Below are 18,856 nucleotides of genomic sequence, written 5' to 3' on the forward strand. Positions count from 1 at the left end.
GGCCTAAATTACTGCAACTGGAGATTAATCTCTAGGGGCATCTGGGACTTGCCCCTACCCAAGCATAAGGCTGGCTCAGGGGCAGGCCTGGGGGCGGGCAGGAAAATGGGAGAGCCTCCATTAAGGTTGCAACCTAGTAGACCAGGAAGTGGGGAAACCGGTTTGTCATTAGGGCCACTTGGGGTGGGGTCTTCTCTCCTGCCTCTCCTGTCTGCCTGCCACTCCACCTCGTGTCCTAGAGTGAAGAGATGTACTGTCCCCCTTTCCTGCTCCATCTAAAGTGGCTTTGGGAATGCCAGGAGTAAACAAAAGTGGCAGAGGACTCGGTTCCCCTTCCCCTCCCCAAGAGAAGCTCGGGAGAGGAGGGACAGGACAGAGAACCGGAGGGAGAGAGGAAGCCAGCAACTGGGACAGGAGGAGGGGTCGGTCAGCGCCAGTCAGAGCTGAAGTCTGTGGAGCCAACAGGTAGGCGGGTGTGGGGACGGGGTCGGAGTGGGAAAAAAGCAGGGGTGGGGCAGAGCTGGCGCCGCGCAGGCTGCCTTGGACGTGGCCGCGGCAAAGCCAAGGGAGGTGTGAGAAGGGGCTGGAGCGCGCTCCTTCGGATCCTACTTGACAGACGAGGAGCTGCCTCCCCTCGCTCCCAGCGCGGGCCTCTGCAGTTCCAGCACACGCCTGCAGGAGGGGCCGCAACCGCAGCTGGGGGCAAGGGGACCGCCCAGCAGGGGGCGCCGGGGGACCGGATCCCTGCGGCGGAGCCGAGTCTCAGCAGAGGGGGCGGGGGCGTCCCGGCAGAGGCAGAGGCAGAGGAGGGTCCAGGTTCTCCCGACTAGGGCGGGCGACTGTGGCTTTCAGAGGTCACCTTGGCTGAAAAGTGCCCCCCCCCCCAGTCCCTTCTCACGGTCCGGTTTCTCCCCGAATGCTTTCCCTTCCCCGGGCGCGCCAGGGCTTGGAGACCGAGAAGTCCTCCACTCTCGAGGTGCAACCCCCGCTCCGAGACCGGTCCCGGGCCTTAGGTGTTTGTCTCTGTGCTGGTGGTGCGAGCATTGCTTGGGGTGGGAGAAGCAGGTGGAATGGGGAGGGGAGCGTGAGCGCGCCCCGCACCCCCCGCCCGGCCGCGCGCCGCGGGATCCCGCCGTGCAGCTGGAGAGCGCGAGGCGCGGCGCCCCCCCCTCCGCTCCCCGCCACCCCGGGCGGCCCTTTGTACGTTCCGGCCACACGCGGGTGCCCGCGCCGCGCGCGCTCCCGCCCGCAGTGACACACCCGCGCCGGCCCGCGCGCGCGCCCACACACACACACACACATACACACTCTCGCTCTCGCACACTCGGTGACACGCCCGCGCGCGCGCGCGCACCCACACGCCCGGCCGCCGGCGCCCTCCCAGCTGGTCCACCCCGGCGGGGCCCGCGCCCCCGGCCCGCCCGCCTGGCACCGCGCCCCGGGGCTGGGGCCGAGCGAGGAGCCCGCGAGGCGGCGAGAGGGCGAGCGCCAGGCAGGCCGGCCCGGGGCCCCCGCCCCCCGCGCCCCCGCCCGATGGGGAACGCTCCGTCCCAAGGCATGTCCCTGTCTCTCTCCTCCCTAATGTGCCTCCATGCTTAAGTGGAAGGTATTTCTGTTTTCTTTGTGTGTTTTCCCCTCGGCCGGGGGCGGGGGCGGCGGCCGGGCCGGGGAGGCGGCGGCCGGTGGGGCGAGGGATGCTCGGGGCTCAGGTGTTGGGGGGGTAGGGGACGGCGGCGTGCGGGCTTGGGAGAAGGACCCGGGCGACAGGAGTCCTGGGACCACAGGGGGTCAGGGATTGGCAAGGCTGGAGACCTAGCGGGGAGGGCCTCGTGATGCCCGGGGGAGGGGGCCCGAAGGGTGAAAATTTAAAGGGGTACGTGTGGAGGGAGGAGGGGTGGGGAGAAGAGGAAGGGAGATGGATGGTGAGGGGAGTGGGGGAGGGGAGTGGTCCATTCGTGGTGGAGGAAGAGAAGGATGCGGGGGGGGGGGCGGTGGCGGGGAGGCGAGGGGAGTGGAGAAGCAGGGGGGGGCCTCAAAGGCCTCTGTTTCCCTCAGGTCCCAGAATGGGGCGAACACACTTGGCCGGTGGTGGTAGGCGCTTTGCGCCAGCCCCCCAGGGAAGGAAGGGGGTGAGTGCATTCTGGGGTTGGCTGTGTTGCCGGGATACGAGTCTGTATTCCCCCTCCCCGCCCCCCTCACCTCGAGGCCCTAGCCCTGGAGACCTCAGAGCCTAGGCAGCAGTTGCAGAAACTGGGGACCAGCTCCCCGCTCAGCTGGCGGGTAGGGAGGGGCCATAAGAAGGAGGGGCTGGGGGAGGGGCTATTTGATCTTAAGCCCTCCCCCTGCGGAGGCCAGAGGGCAGGGGAGGGCGCCCCCAACTGGGGAGAGCATACAGGATGAGTGAGGAGGTAGGGACCGCCCGAGGCTGAGGGGCAGAGGGCGGGGCTGGGGAGGGGACGCGCCATAGCCCCCCCTCCCCTCCCACGCACCCCCCTGCTACGTCAGAAGCTCCGGGGCCAGCTCCGAGTCCTGTCGGTGGGGGCAGCAGGATGCTGGTGGAAGCAGAGGGGGCCGGCCGGGTGCCTCCGCAGCTCGGCTGGCAGGGCCCGGCGGGGCGTGTGCGGCGACCGGTGCTAGCCCCCCCGCCCCACCCCTCCTCATGCAGCCCTGGCAGTGCCTCCGGCGCTTTGCCCTGGCCTGGTGGGAGAGGACAGCCGAGGGCAGCGCCCGATCTCCTAGGGAGGAGGCTGGACCGAGGGACCCCGGGGGCCGAGGGGAGCCAGGTGAGCAGGACAAGGATTGTGCAAGGAGGAGATCCCGGACTGTTTTTCCCTCTCTCCAAATACTATGGAAGCAGGAGGTCCTGCAGCCCCCAACTTTAAAGGAAGTGCCCCCCCCCCCCCGCCTCCCCCCCCGCGGTGGCGGTGGTGGAGGGCTCCTGGATGAAGCCTTCTCGGAGATGTCAGAGCTACTGTTATCTGGGGGGAAGGGGTAACAGATAAGGACTGGGAGTGGGGGACAGCTGACCAGACTTGGGACTTGTAGGTCTGAATGTTCCTTGGTGTGGGGTTTGAGCACTTTGTGGGGGGAGGGGGGAGGGCCGGGGTAGGATACCTTCTTCCCTGACCCTGGATATCTTTGGCTGGGTGACCTTGAGGCAACTGCTTTGCTGTCTAACTTCATGCCTCAGTTTCTCTCATTCGCTTTCCTAGCCTTCTGGCTGGTTTTAAAGAATTGATGATGCATTTGATGGAGACTGTCACTATGAAAATATGAAGCTCTGTCATTATTGGTGGCAGCTGTCGTGGTGGTTTCTCTGGCATGGCTGTGTGTGTATGTATGTGGGGGACAGTTTGAGTTTATGCATGAGGGCTTTTGCTGGTTCTCGTTGGTGTTGGGGCCACTGCGAGGAAGTGTCAGGGCCTGGCATCCACGCAGGAAGGAGGGCTCCAGGTGAGCTAAGAGTTGTTGGGGCAGAGACTTTTCTGGTGGCCTGGTGTAAAAGCAGGGCTTGGGGGTGAGGGCTCGGGGTGTAAGGGAAGGGGGCTGCAAGAATAAGATCCCCCCCTCCACCCAGACTGCCTGGCACCCAGGCACCATTGGCAGCGAGTGCAAAGGCTTTGCCCTGGCTTCTTGCCACCGTGCCTTGGGGACAAGAGGGTCTTTGTCCAGTGCCCCCCCCACCGCCGCCCTGTCCCTTCCGCCCTTACCATGATGGCTGATTCTCTATGATGACCCTCAGGGCTGGGATGGAGATGTGGATCTGGGGAGCTGGAAGAAGCAACTGTGGTCCTCAGGCAGTGCTGAATGGAGAAGGGGAACTCTCCTAGGGGAAGGATCCCTGGGAATAGAGCCATCAGGAGGCCTGCCCTCACCCCAGGCCTTCTACTTGCCTCCTTGTCTAATGGTGGGGGGTGGTGTCTGGGGTCTTTGTGGTCTGATTCCTGCTGAGCTCCAGGTTTCTTAAAGATGTACAGGGTACAGCTTTGGGTGCTGGGATGCAGAGCCTCAGACGCTCTCTCTTTCTCTCTCTCTCTCTGGCCAGGGACCCACCCTGGAAAAAAGGTTTAATTAGAACCATTGATTCCTTCTTTGGCTGCGGGCATCGATCTCAACGGTGTGGTCAGAGCTGGGGGGCAGGGGTGGCATGGCTATTGTCTGCCCAGTGCCAACCTTGGCTTTCTTTGGCAAAACCCAAGCTTAGGAGGGAGGAGGCTGGGCTCTTTGAAGTACCAGGTCTGCTTGAGCCCCACCCCCACTCCAGGTCAGGTCTTGGGGAAAGAAGAGAGCTTCTGTTGAGGATCTGGATGGAGGGAGGTCATGCTGATTGGTGGGCCTGGGGCTCTGGAATGGAGAGGAAGCTGTGGTTGGGTGGGGTCCTGTGAAGGGGAGTCAGGAGGCAGCAGAGGGGTGCCTGTGGGGCAGGCAGAGAGTTCAGGGGAAAGACCTAGGGCTTGCCATAAAAGCTTCTCTTTCGAGGAATCCCAAGCACTTATCTCCTCTAGCACTGGCAAGGAGATCCAATTTCTTCCTTTGCTTGTGTCCTCGAGGCCCAGAGAGGGACAGAGACTACCTCCGAGGCCCAGCAGGCCTGGGTGTGGCCTTGGAACCTGGCTGCCTGATGGAGGGTCCCCTGCCTAGGCACAGAGGGCTGAATGAAGGTGAGGCTCCTGGCAGCCTCGATTCTGGTCTCTGGGCTTGGGAGGTGGGGGACAGCTTGTGCCCCCCATGCCCCGACTGCCTGTCGTGGGTGGGCTGGTGCAGGTGCAGGCTTCAATGAGCCACTCAGATGCTCTTTGAAGAATCCCTTGTTGGCTTCCTAGGGCCCATTCGAGCAAAGATAATAAAAATCTGGCCGTCAGCGGGTTTGAGGGCTGCACTTGCTTCCCCTTCTTTCATTCCCAGCTCTGAAAAGCAGAGATGAAGGCTTTGGATTTGGCTGCTGCCCCAAGGGAGAGAGAGAGAGGCAGGCAGGCAGAGGAGGAGGGGCTGATTTCCTGGCAGCCCCCGGAAATGCTGGGGAGGTGGGCAGAGGGCAGGGGCTTGGGCCCCAACTCCTGCCAGACAGTCTTGAGGCCTCGATGGGGCTCCTATGCCTGATACCCAGGCTCTAGCTTTGTCCTTTGGTGCCAGCGGCCGGGAACCCCCCCTCTCTCTGCTTCGCTGCTCCCACCTGCCCCCCACCCCTGCCCCTCAGCTCCCCTACTTCTTCCCCCTGGCTTACCCTCTCTCAGCCTCTCAGTTTCTGCTCTGCACTTGATTCTCTCTCTCTCTTTCTCTCTCCTTCTCTCTCTCTCTCCACCTTGTCTCTTCTTTTCTCACAGTCTGCCCCCCTCCCATCTGCCTGTCTTCCTCCCCCCCAGCATTAGTCCCGCTTTCTAGGACTGTCTGGAAGGTTGAGAAGCCAAGTTGGGGGGTGGAGGGCAGCCGCAGCCACAGAAGAGACAGGTCTGGGTTGACTATTACGGTCTGTCAGGTACCATAGTCATCAGAGTCCCAGCGGAAGGGGGCTGCTGAGCACTTGGAGATGTGTGTGTGTAGCGAGGGCGCCATCCCCCTCCCCGCACCACAGCGGGCACCTTGCCCTGACATTGGGCTTCTGACACTCCACTTCTCCTGCCGCCTTCTGCTGCTTGGCTGCTGGAAACCAGCGCCTCTGGCCTCGGCCCCTCCACCCCTCTGACCCACAGACCCAGGCATCGCTGCCGCCTTCACATCCAGCAAACTGGTTCCAGGCTCAGAGGTGGAGAGGGAGGGGTCCGAGAAGCCTTGGGCCCTCTCCCTGCCCGTCTCCCCTGGTATCTTGGTAGGCCTTCCTCGAGCCCCATCCAGGCCCCATGCCCCCTTTGCCATCTTGTCAACCTCCCATATAAAAGACAGGACCATTATGGAAAGAGCACTAGACTCTGAGTAAAGAGACCTCTTTCCAATTCTTCCTCAGCACCCAAATGTCCGAGTGACCTTGAGCAAGTCCCTGCCTGCTGCGGGCCTCTTTCCTCACCTGTGAAATGAGGGGGCGTGGGCTGGATCATCTCCAAGGTCTCTTCTGACATTCCGTGGATGTTGTGTCTCTCTTCTGGGTGATTTGCATATGCTTTGCATATATTAACGGTGCCTGCTTGAAGGGGGAAGGTGCCACCCACAAGGACCAGAGTCCCACCCACCATTCCGACTTCCCTTGCCCATTGGCCCATGCTTTCACTGCTAGCATCTCCTAGTGGGGGTGGAAGCCGAGGCCTGAATGTTTCCTGGGGAGATGGTCTGGCCCCTGGCTTCCAGACACGCCTGAGGCAGGCTGGGGGGTAGCGCCAATGGAGGGGATCCCTACCCTCATCACCCCTACTGCGAAAGGCCCAAACAGGGAAGCCAAGTACTGTGTGAATTTACTAAAGTTGCCTGTGGCTTCCATGGGATGTGTGAAACCCCATGGAAGCTGGCGTGGGGGTCTTCCTCCTCCATTCCCAGGGCTGGAGCACCCTCTTGATGCCAAGGAGCTTAATTAAGTGTAAGAGTCCCTCCTCTGGTGTCAGCTCCCCGCCACAGCCCAGGGCAGGTCACACTGTCTTGTAGCCCTGCCCGCTTCTGCTCAGGCCCCTGGGCTCTGGGTGTTTGTGGGTTGCAACTCGGACCTGAGAGCTGGTCACAGTGAGGACTAGCTCATTGCATCTCTGGGGCCTGTCTAGTTACCACACAGAAGGTGAAGCCCCATCCGTGCTCCCTACGAGGGTCACAGATATCATCAGCAAGAGGGAATCTGCTGCCCCTGGTTCTGTCCTCAGAACCCTATCTCCTGGGGACTACCCCCAGAGCCTCCTTGCCTGCCTCCTGGCCTGTGCTCTGTCTGGTATGGCCAGTGTCATGGATCCCAGCCCCCAGTCCTGCCTCTGTTGCTTTCACCCCTATAATGCCCATCACCTGGGGCAAAGCTGGGGTAAAGGTTGGCAGCCTGGAGTAGATAATTTGGGGCCACTGTGTAGTGGTGAGATTATCTGAAGACAGAAGCAAAGATGGCCTCCACTGCCAAGGAAGACTGGGCCAGAGGAAATGGAGCAAGAGGGATCAAGGTTAGATTTAGTCTTAGAGAATCCCCAGGGGGCAGATTCATTTTTGACCATGGGATTGCCTCGAAGATTAAATGTAATCATAGATGAAAATGTCCAGCACGTCACTTGATACATATTAAACACTCAATAAATGGTGTGGCGAAGAGAACAAATGTCTCTGAAACCAGAAGAGACCCTTCCCTAACCTTGAGACTTAGGATTTTGCAGGGGATGAGGAGTTGGAGGGACAGTTCCCAGAAGAGCTGTTTCTCCCACACTCAGGCTGCTGCTCCCCCAGCGCACTCCTCATACCTCACGCACGCACTCGGCTCAGGGCCCAGCCACCCGGGGACACCCTGCCCTCATCCGCTCTATTGCGGGCGGGCAGACAGAAGGCTTTGGGGGTGAGAAAGTATTCTTCTCCCCTTCCCCCATCTTTGCCCAGGACAGCTTGAAAGGAAACAGGCCCACGCTGCAGTAGGAGGAATAGAGGTTAGATGGGAAAGAAAACCTCCCAGCGTGTGAAGGGAGGGGGAACACTCCAAGGTAGGGAGCTCTGGCGTTGTCTTAGACCTCGTGATAGGTGTGTGTGAGCATGAGGAGGCTGGTGTTGTACCTAAGGGCAGGGGACTGGTTGGCATGACCTTCGAGATGACCTTTGGGCCATCCTGAGGAGCTTGATAGGTCCAGTTTAACCCCTTGTGGCTGTTGTGGTTGGCAGGGTACAGGGGTCCATGATGGAGAGGGGCCCAGCCCTGCTGGGGAGAAGTGGACTGGGTAGTCACTCTTTGATCCCCCAGCACAGAGAGGTGGAGTGCAGTGGAAAGAGCAAGCATTGGACTGGGATCAGGTTGCCTGCCTTCCCTACTGCTGTGTGACCTTGGGCAAGTTACTTGCCTGCTCTGGTCTTCATGTCCTTGATAGGAGAAGAGAGGGTGGCACCAGAGAACCTGTAAGGTCTCTTCCAGCTGTCTCAAGTTCTACCTTGTTCCCCTCCCCTGAGATAATACATGCCTCACCACAGAGAGGGTGGGAAGGATATTTCCAAGCTCCGGTTGAACCGGGAAAAATGGAGATTTGGCCCAAGAGAATATTGGCACATGCGTGCAAGGGCAGGCAGGCACGCATGCACGCACACACACACACCTTACAAACACAAACAGTCCCTTGTGCTCCAAAGGCACATTTTGCCCAAATCTACCCCCTCAGCCCAGAGGATGGATAAGCGGGTGGCTACAGGCTTCAGCTGTCTGAATCAGAGGAGGCTCACTGTTCTCCCTTCCCTGCAGAACTGGCTTTGCTACGTTCCATTCCAGTCAGGGGCTAGAATCCAGTCCGCATCTTCCTCCTCGGAGGCACTGCCCGCGGGTGGCTCCTCTTCCCCCACAACCTTTTTCTGGTTCCCGGTAGCCTCCACCACCTGGCCCAGTTGCCTGCATGTCCCGGCGTGGAGTTCTGTAAGACTGGGAGGGAACTGGGTTTTACCAGCCCGCCTTCCTCACCGCCGCCAACGTCCCCATCCCCGCACACCGGCTGCTTTTCCACCCCAGCCACAGAGCCTGCTGGAGACCCCAGACCCAGGGGTCCACAGAGAGGCCTCAAGACCCAGAGACCCCACCGAGAAGCCCAAACCCAGAGACCGCTATGGAGAGGCCTAGCTAGAGATATTTGTGCAGAGCAGAGGAGGTGGTTGTGGGAGGGTACCCTGCCGGCTGCCCACACCCCCAGGGCGAGTGATAATTGCAGACACAGCGGGCATCTGTGGCCTCACTCTAGGCCCCAGCATCTGCCTCATTGGGGAAGAATTAACGATTCCATCTCCTTGGGAAGGCATTCCACGGCTCACTGAAGCCCTTTCAGAGAAGGACTCGGTCCTTCTCCGCCCCCACCCGGTGGCTGGGCAGGCCTGCTGAGCCCCCTTTCTTGTCCCAACCTCTTTCCAAGTGAGAAAGTGAGGGCTGGTAGGATGACATAGATTGTCACATCGCTGGCCCTGACCTTTAAGGCTCTCCCTAGCCTGAGTGCTGGGGGATTTCTGGAAGTTAGAAGGAAAAGGGGGCTGTGAGTGGCTTCCTGATGCTCTTCCATGGAGGAGGTGAGAGAGCAGGAAAGGAGCCCCCCCCCCACCAGGGGGCAGGATGGCACTTAAAGATGAAGCTCGGGAGGTCCTAGTCCAGCTCCTCCTGCACCCCACAGCTCATCCCCTCCCCTGCTCCCTGGTCCCTCCGCAGCCCAGAGTTAGAATCTTCTGCCTCCCACCCCTAGGATGAGGCAGAAGGAGACAGAAGCAAAGCCTTCTCTTCCACTTACTGTCCTTCAGAAATAACTTATCCTGGAGCTTGGGCTGGAAAGAGGGGAGACAGCCAAAGCCGGAGGAGGTGAGACGGGAGGCAGCTTGGCTCAGGAGTCAAGTGCTCGGGCTCGGGCTCTGGAGTCAGACGGATGTGTGTGCTTTGGGGCAAGTCACTTCGCCTCTGAAGCTCATTTTCCTATTCTGTAAACTGGGGCCCATAGCAGCGTTTTCCTTGCGGGGTGGGTGCCGGGAGTAAATGGGGGAATTTAGGTAGTGTTCCTAGCACACTAGGGACCTTCAAGAAATAGTAATTTCTTTGTCTTTGTCCTCCTCACTGTCCAAGGAATGACCGAACAGGGGACCGCTCTTCCTGGAGGAAGGGCATATGTGAGAATAACCTCTTTAGCTTTTAAATTTTATTTTTTATATAGGTATTGTGTTTGTATATATATTTTTAAGACTTTATTTATTTATTTGAGAAGAGAGAGAGAGAGATCGCAAGAGAGAACATGAGCAGTGGGCAGTGGGAGAGGGAGAAGCAGACTCCCCCCTGAGCAGGGAGCCAGATGGGATGGGCTTCGATGTGATGCGGGGCTCGATCCCAGGACCCTGGGATCATGACCTGAGCTGAAGGCAGATGCTTAATCGATGGAGCCACCCAGGTTCCCTCTTTAGTTTTTTTTTTTTTTAAACCCAGATGTTCACCTCAGTTTATCTGGGGCTGGGTCCCTGCAGCTGCCACTCAAGGCTGGTGGCGAGAAGGAAGGTAGACCTCCTGAGTCTTCACTCTCCTGGACTCTGTGCCCCTTTCCATCTGTCCCTTCCATGCCCTATCCCAAACCACACTGCCTTGTCCCGGAAACCCTCTGGGGCTAGATCGGTTAGGGAGCATTCTTGATTTCTTCCTTCAGTCAACGTCCCCACATCTGGGTACAACAGCTGCTTCTCCCTGGGATGCCTGCGTCTTGGGTAATCGGTGGGAAAATTGGAACCATGAGATTGGCAGGGGGCTCTGAGAACTCTTGCAGCCAGACGTGATGTGGGTATGGATGGGTCTGAGCCAGCCTAGTGAAGGCTGTGCTCGATAGGGTAGAGGCCACAGTGTCTCTGGGCAGCAAGGGTGTTAATGCTGCACGCCCCAAGATGAAAGGCAATGGATAGATACTGCAGCACGAGGGGAAAAGGGTAGAGGGAGAAGGACTTCCCTGCAGAGTGGACCAGAATGGACCGCAGAGAGGGGCCCTGCCTTGGCACTGGTGGGTGAGGAGGCAGGAGGCAGGTATAGAGCCTCAGGCAATTTGGGACAGGGGTGCCATTTTCCTACACAGCTCTTATCACAGCGAGAGTGTGTGAGTGCTTGTTGGGTGTTCCTCCGTTACAGGCAGGGGAGGTGGGGGGCTTCCTCAGGGTTAGGGGGTGAGTGGAGCAGATGGGGCTCTCATGCTGAGAGAGGGCTGTCAGGCCCCTCTGACTCTGAGCCCACCAGCCTTTCAATGTTGGGTGACCTTGGTTGGGGGACACAGATGGCCCCTCCAAGGTGCTATCATTTGGGATCTTATTTGGGCACTACAGTAAAAGGCCTGCCCCCATTTCTGGGAGGAGAAGCAGGCCTGCCTGCTGTCTGTCCTGGGGACCTCATTCTGGGGACTCCATGTTTTTTGTGTTGTCCTGCTGTCTGTCCTCCTGTCTGTCTCCCACCAGTGTCTCTTCCCCTTCAGCCCCTGCTCTTCCTCCAACACCCAGTCTCTATCCTACCTGCCCCCCAGCCCCCAGTATTCCCTGAAGGGATGGCTCCTAAGGTGCTGCCTTGCCCTGTCCTTAACCCTGCTCCAACCCTGTGGCCCAAGGCCCGTGCCCCAGCCCAGCCCACTCTGGGAGCCCCACCCTGGGCCCCTCGTTCTCTCCAGTTCCTCTTCTCTGACTGGGCATTCATTCACGACTTTCCTCCTTTCCTGTCCCTCACCCAGGGCTCCAGCGTGCAGCGGGAGGGAAGGCTCCAGGACTCTGTTCCCTCTGTTTAAAGTCTCCAGGTTGGTAAGCCAGGAGGGAGGCTTCCCCTCGCCATCCTGCCTCCCACTGCTTCTTAGCCAAATGCCTCTCCCCAGCCTAGAGGGCCAGAAATGGGGGAGGGGGGCTATCCCTGGTGGGCCCAGGCCTTTGCCAGGGGAGGGGACAGCAGAGACTTGACTCTGGGGAGGGCAACTTGCCTGGCGGAGAATGTGTCTATGTGTGCATGTGAGTTAGTATGTGTGTGCATGTACATATGTGTGCTGGCTGCAAAGCCTCTGTGTAGTTGGGGGTGGGAAGGGGGGGAGGAGGCAGGAGCCCCCTGCTGAGGGGACTGGTGGCGGGGAGGCGGGGAGGGGGGATCAGGAGCAGGGGGCCCTTCTTATGGAGGGAAGCCTGTGTTCCAGCAGAGGCCAGAGGGTGGGGGATGGGACATGGGATCATATCCCACCTCAGTACAGCTCTGTTTAGTTTATAGGCACTAGCAAACCTGTGATCTTATTTCATTTATTCAGTAATTCAATCATTCATTCATTCATTCATTTGTTCATATTGTTCATAAATAAAGATTTATTGAATACCTCCTCTGTGCCAGGCACTGAGCTAAGGTCTGAGTCCCAACAATGACCAAGGCAGATAAAAGTTCTTCCATTGCTGAAGTGCTGAGCAAATAGAGGGTAAGGAGTTGGTTAAGTTCACCAGCCACGGAGCCTGGGCTGTGGCCCGGCCAGCTGCTTGCAGAATACTGCTCCCACTCCAGGACTGACTCTGTGTCTTCCGAGGTCCCTGTCCACTCCTGCTCCTCTGCTGGCAGCTGCTCTGTACTTTAAGTCCTTGTAGAGTGTTCCTTGACCCGATGGCACCTCTTTACATCGTGTGACCCCACCAAGTAGGCAGTAATCGAGGCTCCAAGTCCCTGGTGATCTTGGGGACTGTGGGCAGCATGGTTGGACCAGTGCCAAGGCCACTTCACAGGGCCTCAGTGACCCAACCGCCTAAGTCTGTGCCCAGGACCAGCAACTTGGGGCCCTGGACCTGAGACCACCTGATTTGGGCTCCAATCCTCATGTAAGCCATTTCCTAGCTCTGTGGGCCTGGACCAGATGCTTTTCTCTGAGCCTCCGTGTTCCTGCCTGTAAAATGGCAGGGTTGTCGGGCATCTGGCTGGCTCAGTCAATAGAGCATGTGATTTTTTTATCTCAGGCCCCACGTTGGGTGTGGAGCTTACTTAAAAAAGAGGGGGGGGGTGTAAATTCAAAACAGAAATGGCAGGGTAATGAGAAGAGTACAAGAAAAGCAGCAGCTGGTCCAGAGCCTGGCCTACAGCAGGGACTGTGCCCCATTGCTGGTTCCCTTTCTGCTCACACCCCTCCCACCCCAGGGCAGCCTGAGCCCAGTGTTGTCTGGGTCCTTCTCTGTCCCCCCACCTGAGGAGTGGGGCTGCAGGATCCCCACCGTGGCTGTTTGAAGACTCACATCCTCCAGCCCTTTTCCATCTCCCTGAAGGATGCTTCAGCCCCAATCTGGGCGGGCAGCTGGGGGAGGCAGCCCTCCTTGCCACTGTGGCTGCTGCTGCTGCCTTGATGGCTTTTTAATAACTTTGCTCCGAGACAATCTGCAGAGCGCTCGCTCGTTTGTCTGCCTCTTAATTAAAATTACCGTTTTCCTAAAAGAGCAACGGGGCTGCTCCCCTCCCTCCCCTGCCCAGTGGCTGCTGCCAGAAGGAGGCAGGAGCACTTGAGATGGCAGCCCTTCCCCTCTGCCCACCCTCCTCCCCCCCTGTCCTGGTCACTCGGGCCAACCCCCCTTCCCCCCGTACCCCTAGCAGAAGGGCTGAGCCTCAGCCTCCCTGGTGGGCTTGGGGCAAGGAACCAGGAAGGGGGCCTGAATGCTCTCCTTTCTCACCCACCCTTTTCTGGAATACTCCCAGAGGCAGGGAGCTCAATATCTTCCAAGACTTCTTGTATCTGTAAAGAAGGGAAGCAACCCGGTCCTGCCTATCCACCCAGAGCAGAATAAGATGTGGATGGGTTTTGGAAGAGTACAGTGAAGGATTATTAGGGGTGGGGATGGGTGGGGGGCATCCGTGGAGGTCAGTGCCTCAACATTGACTCGGGTTTCACTTACAAGAGTACTCTGAGCTCCCTCTGTGGGCTCCGAGTTGCAAGGGAGTGGGGGCCTGGCAAGGTGGGGGGCTCATTTAGTCCTTGCTGAGTTTTGGGGGGAAAATCATCCTATGTAAAAATGAAAATACTAATGACCAATATTTACTGAATGTTTACTTGATAATACAGGAGCCATAGGCTGGGTTAAGCTCTGTGCATGTGCTAGTAAAACAATGCTATTGTTTTATGGGGGAGGAGACAGACCAGAGAGGTCAAGCAACATGCCAAAGGTCACACAGATAATCCATTATGGCAGCCTCCATATTGCCCTACTCCCCCTCCACCTAAAGCACTCTAGCTTCGGTCTCTCATGCTGTAGGCAGAGAGGTACACTTTACCTCACTCTCTGAGGCCCTGCGAGTGGGGGTCCTCCAGAGTTCATGAGAATTGGCTCTGAGGTTTATCTTCACCTTCCTGCCCCAACCCCATTCCTGGTTCGGCCCCAGGGGAGCCTAGAGTGGGAGAAGGTTGGGGAGGGGTCTGGAGGTTAGCATGTTCCCATTTCCCGACCTCCTTTTGGTTCAGAGCAGAATTCCTCTCCATGTGGGGAATGGGCCACAGGGCCAGGGAAGTGACTCAGTGACCTGGTTGTGACAGCATGTGCTGCTTGGTTGTAAGGTGGTTTCACACTGTGACTTCATCGGTGAGGCCCACCTAGTAAACCATCCTGGAGGATGGGGAATGCCTGGGGGCCTGGAGATCCAACACCAGGAAGGACCCCCCCCCTTAGAAGTCTGTGTCTCCAGCAGCTCCCCCTGGGGCTGGCCTGTCTCCTCTGTGAACCTTTGTTTTTAGTGGCTCATCTTCCGGGATGTCCCCCCTTGTCACCTCCACTTCTGTGCCTCCCTGAGATGCTCCTCCAGGGCCACCTCCAGGCTTGACCTTCTGAACTCTCCCACCATACTGTCATGTGTCTTCTGGCCATTGGTTCTGGACGCAGCTGAGCCTGCTGGTCCACTTTTGCTCTTCAGGGGCAGGAAATGCATGAAGCCTTGAAGCTGAGGATGAGGACAATAGCAATGGTGGGAACCATGGTGAGGGACAGTGCATGTGCTCCTTAAAGATATTAAAATCCAAAAAAACGAAACAGCACATCACCAGCCGGACAAAATACCTGTGCCTAGTGTGGCCCCAGCGTGATCCTTGCCAAACTGTGGTGCACTGGTGATGGCGACACAGAATAGGTGCCTCCTAATTGTTTGTTGAGTGAATACATGATTGTACACGTGCTAAGCATGGAGCTAGGTACTTCACATGTTTAATTCTTCCCATCTTCCCAAGGGTAGGCACTGTTTCCCCCATTTTGCCTTTGGGGAATCTGACATCCAGGGAAGTAAAATGACTTATTCAAGAGTACACACATATGAGAGGGCTTAGGCAAGATTTGAACCTTGGCTTGTTGTGCTATTCCTGCTCTGTTTGGTCGTGAGCATGTGTGCGCGGGACGCATGACACACACTCTCGGTACCTGCCCTCGATGGCCAGTGGCCACCCAGTCAATATGTGCCCCATGCCTTGTGGGGTGGTAGGGTTGAAGAAGTTGAGGGCTGCAGAGGCAGGGAGGGAGCGGATGCCCATCACCCCAGCACACCCCTCCTCCCTCAGCTTCCGGTCCCATCCCAGCAGCTTGGGGATGGTGGCATGGTGACAGGTGCCGAGCTGCAGAGATGACAGCACTGCTGATTCCCCCATAATTACTGTCTGATGAGATGCCAGAATTAGCCACCGCACGAGCATGGGATGCAGATATGGGGCACAGTGCAGGGAAGCAGCTGGGGGTGAGGGAGCCTCTCCTTCCAAGCCTGGGACCCCCCTGGCAGTAGGGCAGGGTCAGCAGTGGGGAGGAGGAAGCAGAATAGAAGGAAGCACTGTGTAGTTAATATGCATCAGATACTATAATGCGAGTTGTGATTTTCCAGTCCTCAGAGTGGTTAGGCATGCTCCTGAGATGGGCTGGCTGCCGGACAGGGCATCAAGGGCCTCAGGGCACTAACCAGAGACTTATAGGCAGAGCAGGCTGCCCGGGGTAGACTCTTGAGTACACCCTTGGGTGCCTAAGCCTCAGATCTGCCTTACTGGGGCTGTAGGGGATAGAGGTGCTGGGAGGGGGCTAAGCCCCAGAGCAGAGTCCTTGAATCATATTAGCAAGGCCAGGCACCAGAAGACAGATGGAAGTGCCTGGAAGGAGCAGGCAGCTTCAGCTGACCTTGCCAGAAGAGTCATCCATCCCAGGCAAGAGGAATCAAGTTGGCCTCCAAAGTTCGAGGTCAGGGGAGGCCTGAGATTTAGCAGCAGGAGTCAAGGGAGGTGTGTTCTGGTCCCAGAGCAGGGCTGGGTGTGTCCTGGGTATTTGTTACCCCGGCACACATGCTGGGAGCAGGGGGAGGGCTGCTGAGGCAGAAGCAGAGAGGGGTCATCTGGGTTGCTCAGACCTCATCACACCATTGGAGCAGTTTTGAAGGCCACCAGCGAGGAAGAGTGGTAACAACATGGAGGTCACCCAACAGAAGGCAGACGGCTGGGGGGCTAAAACCAGGCCATGAAGGAAGGACCTAAAATGTTGGGTTCAGAAGAGGAGATTCAGGTTCTAAAGCCCCCATCCTGCTCTGAAGGGAGAGGTCATGACCTGCCCCAGATCCCTCTGAGGGCCATGGGCATAGATGCTGGCTCATTTTAGGGAAGGAATAACCCCACACGATGATCAGTGACTCAGATGTAATGAGTTCTCCATTCCTGGAGGTATCCAAGCCCTGGCTGGATGGCATTCCTGAGATAGGGAGGACTTCCAGTTCCTCTGTGGCAGGGGTTGGGAGGACTCTGTACCCAGCTAAAGTGTGAGAAGGTAGGGCCCCTAGAGGTTCTTTCAGAACTGTGGGACCTCTGCCCAGCCATGGGCCTCTGTGGCCCTGGAGCAGCTCAGTTCCCTGCCCCCCATCCCTCCCAGCCCCACCCTGGGGAAGAGTCCCTTTGGATCTCCTGGTGTGGGGCCTCCCGGGGTGGGGGATGGTGCTCTGTGCTTCACCCAGGAGGAGGGCTGCTCCAGTCTCCTCTCTCACAGACTTGAGAGGAGGACAACAGAGGCTCTGGCCCAGTGGCTGGACGACACAGGGATGCCTTAGTGGCAGAGTCAGCATTTCCTTCAGGGCAGCAGGGTGTACAGGAAAGAAGGGGGTCTGTGCTGAGAACCCCCACCCTTGAAATGAGAATCCTCCACTTGTCAGCTCTGATCTGGGCAAGGTACTCTTCCCGAACCTCCTCTTCCTCGTTGTGAAGTGAGAGAGAGGAACCTGACAAGGGGACCCTGAGAACTGAGTAAGCACTGGCCACCGAGCCCTCGCAGACTGTCCGGGGGTGGGGGGTGATGTGCACTGTTGTTGGGGGCAGTGGCACTCGGCCGGTTGGCGTCTCCCACAGCACCCAGTGGGCCTGGTGCCCAGCTTACCCCTCATCACTTCAATGGACGGGTGGTTTACTTGTGAAGAGAAGGTTGGAGGCTTCCAGTCTTGCAGATGGAAGGGGAGACTTTATTGCTTGCTTTCCAGCCTGTGCTCTGACTTCCTGGATCTGCTCTGGTGGGAGGGTTCAGGTGACACAACAGGGACAAATTCTGAAAGATGCCTGTGGTATCTGATCTGGCTTCCCAGGTCAGGCAGGAAATCTGCGGGGTCTCCTGCCTTCTCCCACCTCCGCTTGGGCCTCGACTCTCCAGAGGCTCTCTGGTCCCAACCTGGTGTCCCCAGGGAGAGGAATAATATGATGCAGATTTGTCTGTTTGTTCTCTGTCAGCTTGCTAGGCAGTAGAGTAATTAACCCATGACGTGAGGGTTGAGCCCTGGAGCCCAGTGGCCCCAGCTTCACCTTTCGCAGCAGGTGGAAGAGGGTCAAAGGCACATGGCTCCTCCCCCTGAGCACCTGTAGAGGTAGAGCAAAGGCTGAGGGTGCTCTGTCCTTGGCATCGCCTTTTGATTAAACAACCGTCAGAGTGGAGGTGCCTTGAGGTTTATACCCATCCCTCTATTTCAAAAAGGAATTCGAGCACTTTAGCAAGGAAGCCCTGAACCTGGCAAAGCAGGAGAGAGGCCAAGGAAGTTGCTTCCCTGAGGTGTAGCTGGATTCAGGAAAGGCAAATGGGGTCCCCACTGTCTCACACTCCAAGCTGGAGATGGATTGACCTGGCACTTGAGGTAGCCTCTGGATGCACTGTGATCTCTCGGGGGGTGGGAGGTGTCCTTAAATGTACATGATGTGTCTACACCGCACAGTGTGCTGTCTGTCCATATGGCATCTGAGACGGCAAAATGGTGAGTCAGGGTGGCGTCTGGGTGACCTGGGTCCTGGCTGGGCCTGGGTGTGCCCATCTGCGTGTAGATGCCCGTGGCGAGTGCAGATGAGGCAGTTTGTGGCTGGACACATGTTGGTGAGCGGGTACTGGGCAAGTGGGCATGCACCATGGTGCACAAGTATGATGCCGATAGGGTGAGTGAGCAGGAGCGTGTGCCTGAGCTGCTGAGCATGCGCTTGGCATCTGGAGATACCAGGACCCTGGTGGTTCTGGTGGCTGAGGGAGCTGTCTGGGTGCTGGCAGAGAAAGCGCCTCCTAGAGAGAGTCTGACCCCAAGAAGGATGGTGTCTCTGTGGAAGATGTGGAGGGATCTAGCAAGTCTGGGGCTCCTGCCCAACATCTAGGAGGCCCTCGCTGAACACTGGATATTGACAACTTCCCCGTGGGAAGGTGGGAGTGATGGATGGGCCCCTCATTTCCAATAGGTTGGGATGTCTCCCCCTGGGAACAGGAGGTCCCCTCCTCTAAGCATGCTTTTGGCCCAAGGCAACTTTAGGGGTGAGGTCCCTCTGTCCGTGCTGGCTGCCCTGGCCATAGCACCCTGAGGCTCCAGTGCCCCTTGGGAGAGCAGGAGCTCTGGCAGCCTCTTCAGAGTGGTGGCAGAGCTGGGGGACAGGTGCCCATGTCCCTCCCTTCCCACCGTCTTGTGTTTCCTTCCTCTCAGCCTGTGTTCCTCTCGGCTGCCTCTCCAAGGAGACGGAGAGCTGACAGGACACCTTCCCGCGGCGCGTGATGGTGGAGATGCCATGCAGGAGTTAGCTTGTTAACGCGGCGCCACGTGGGCCCACGCCAGGGCTGGTCCCAGCTTTTCCAGCAACAGCTTCAGACAGAGGGTGATACGCTCCCCTCTGCATCTCCGCCCCCTCCGTTCCCAGGAAAGTCAATTAGCCAGATCTTCATTAGTAGCAAAAAATCAAAACCCTTCAGTGCTGGGTCTGATAAAACTCTGACAGTGGGGTGAAAGGAAATCAGGGAATCAGGCCGATGGGGAAGGAACTGCCTCCCA

General features: G+C 58.1%; 1 protein-coding gene across 17 annotated transcripts in view; it reads left to right on the top strand.

The window, feature by feature from the left end:
• Nucleotides 1-206: 206 nt before the first annotated feature.
• The window catches only part of SRCIN1 (SRC kinase signaling inhibitor 1), a 69,593-nt gene continuing 50,943 nt past the window's right edge, over nt 207-18,856 (top strand). For 3 of the 17 annotated variants that reach the window (XM_049114742.1, XM_049114743.1, XM_049114745.1), the window contains exons 1-2: nt 2,513-2,783; nt 11,304-11,366. In XM_049114742.1, coding sequence (XP_048970699.1) covers nt 2,660-2,783; nt 11,304-11,366 — 187 coding nt within the window. In that variant the 5' untranslated portion in view covers nt 2,513-2,659. Of the gene's footprint in view, nt 466-2,184; nt 2,281-2,512; nt 2,784-9,340; nt 9,422-11,303; nt 11,367-18,856 lie in introns of those variants that run through there. The other 14 variants (XM_049114747.1, XM_049114748.1, XM_049114750.1 and 11 more) reach the window with 12 other exon arrangements.

The sequence above is a fragment of the Canis lupus genome, chromosome 9, assembly GCF_003254725.2.
Source record: "Canis lupus dingo isolate Sandy chromosome 9, ASM325472v2, whole genome shotgun sequence".
Taxonomy (NCBI): domain Eukaryota; kingdom Metazoa; phylum Chordata; class Mammalia; order Carnivora; family Canidae; genus Canis; species Canis lupus.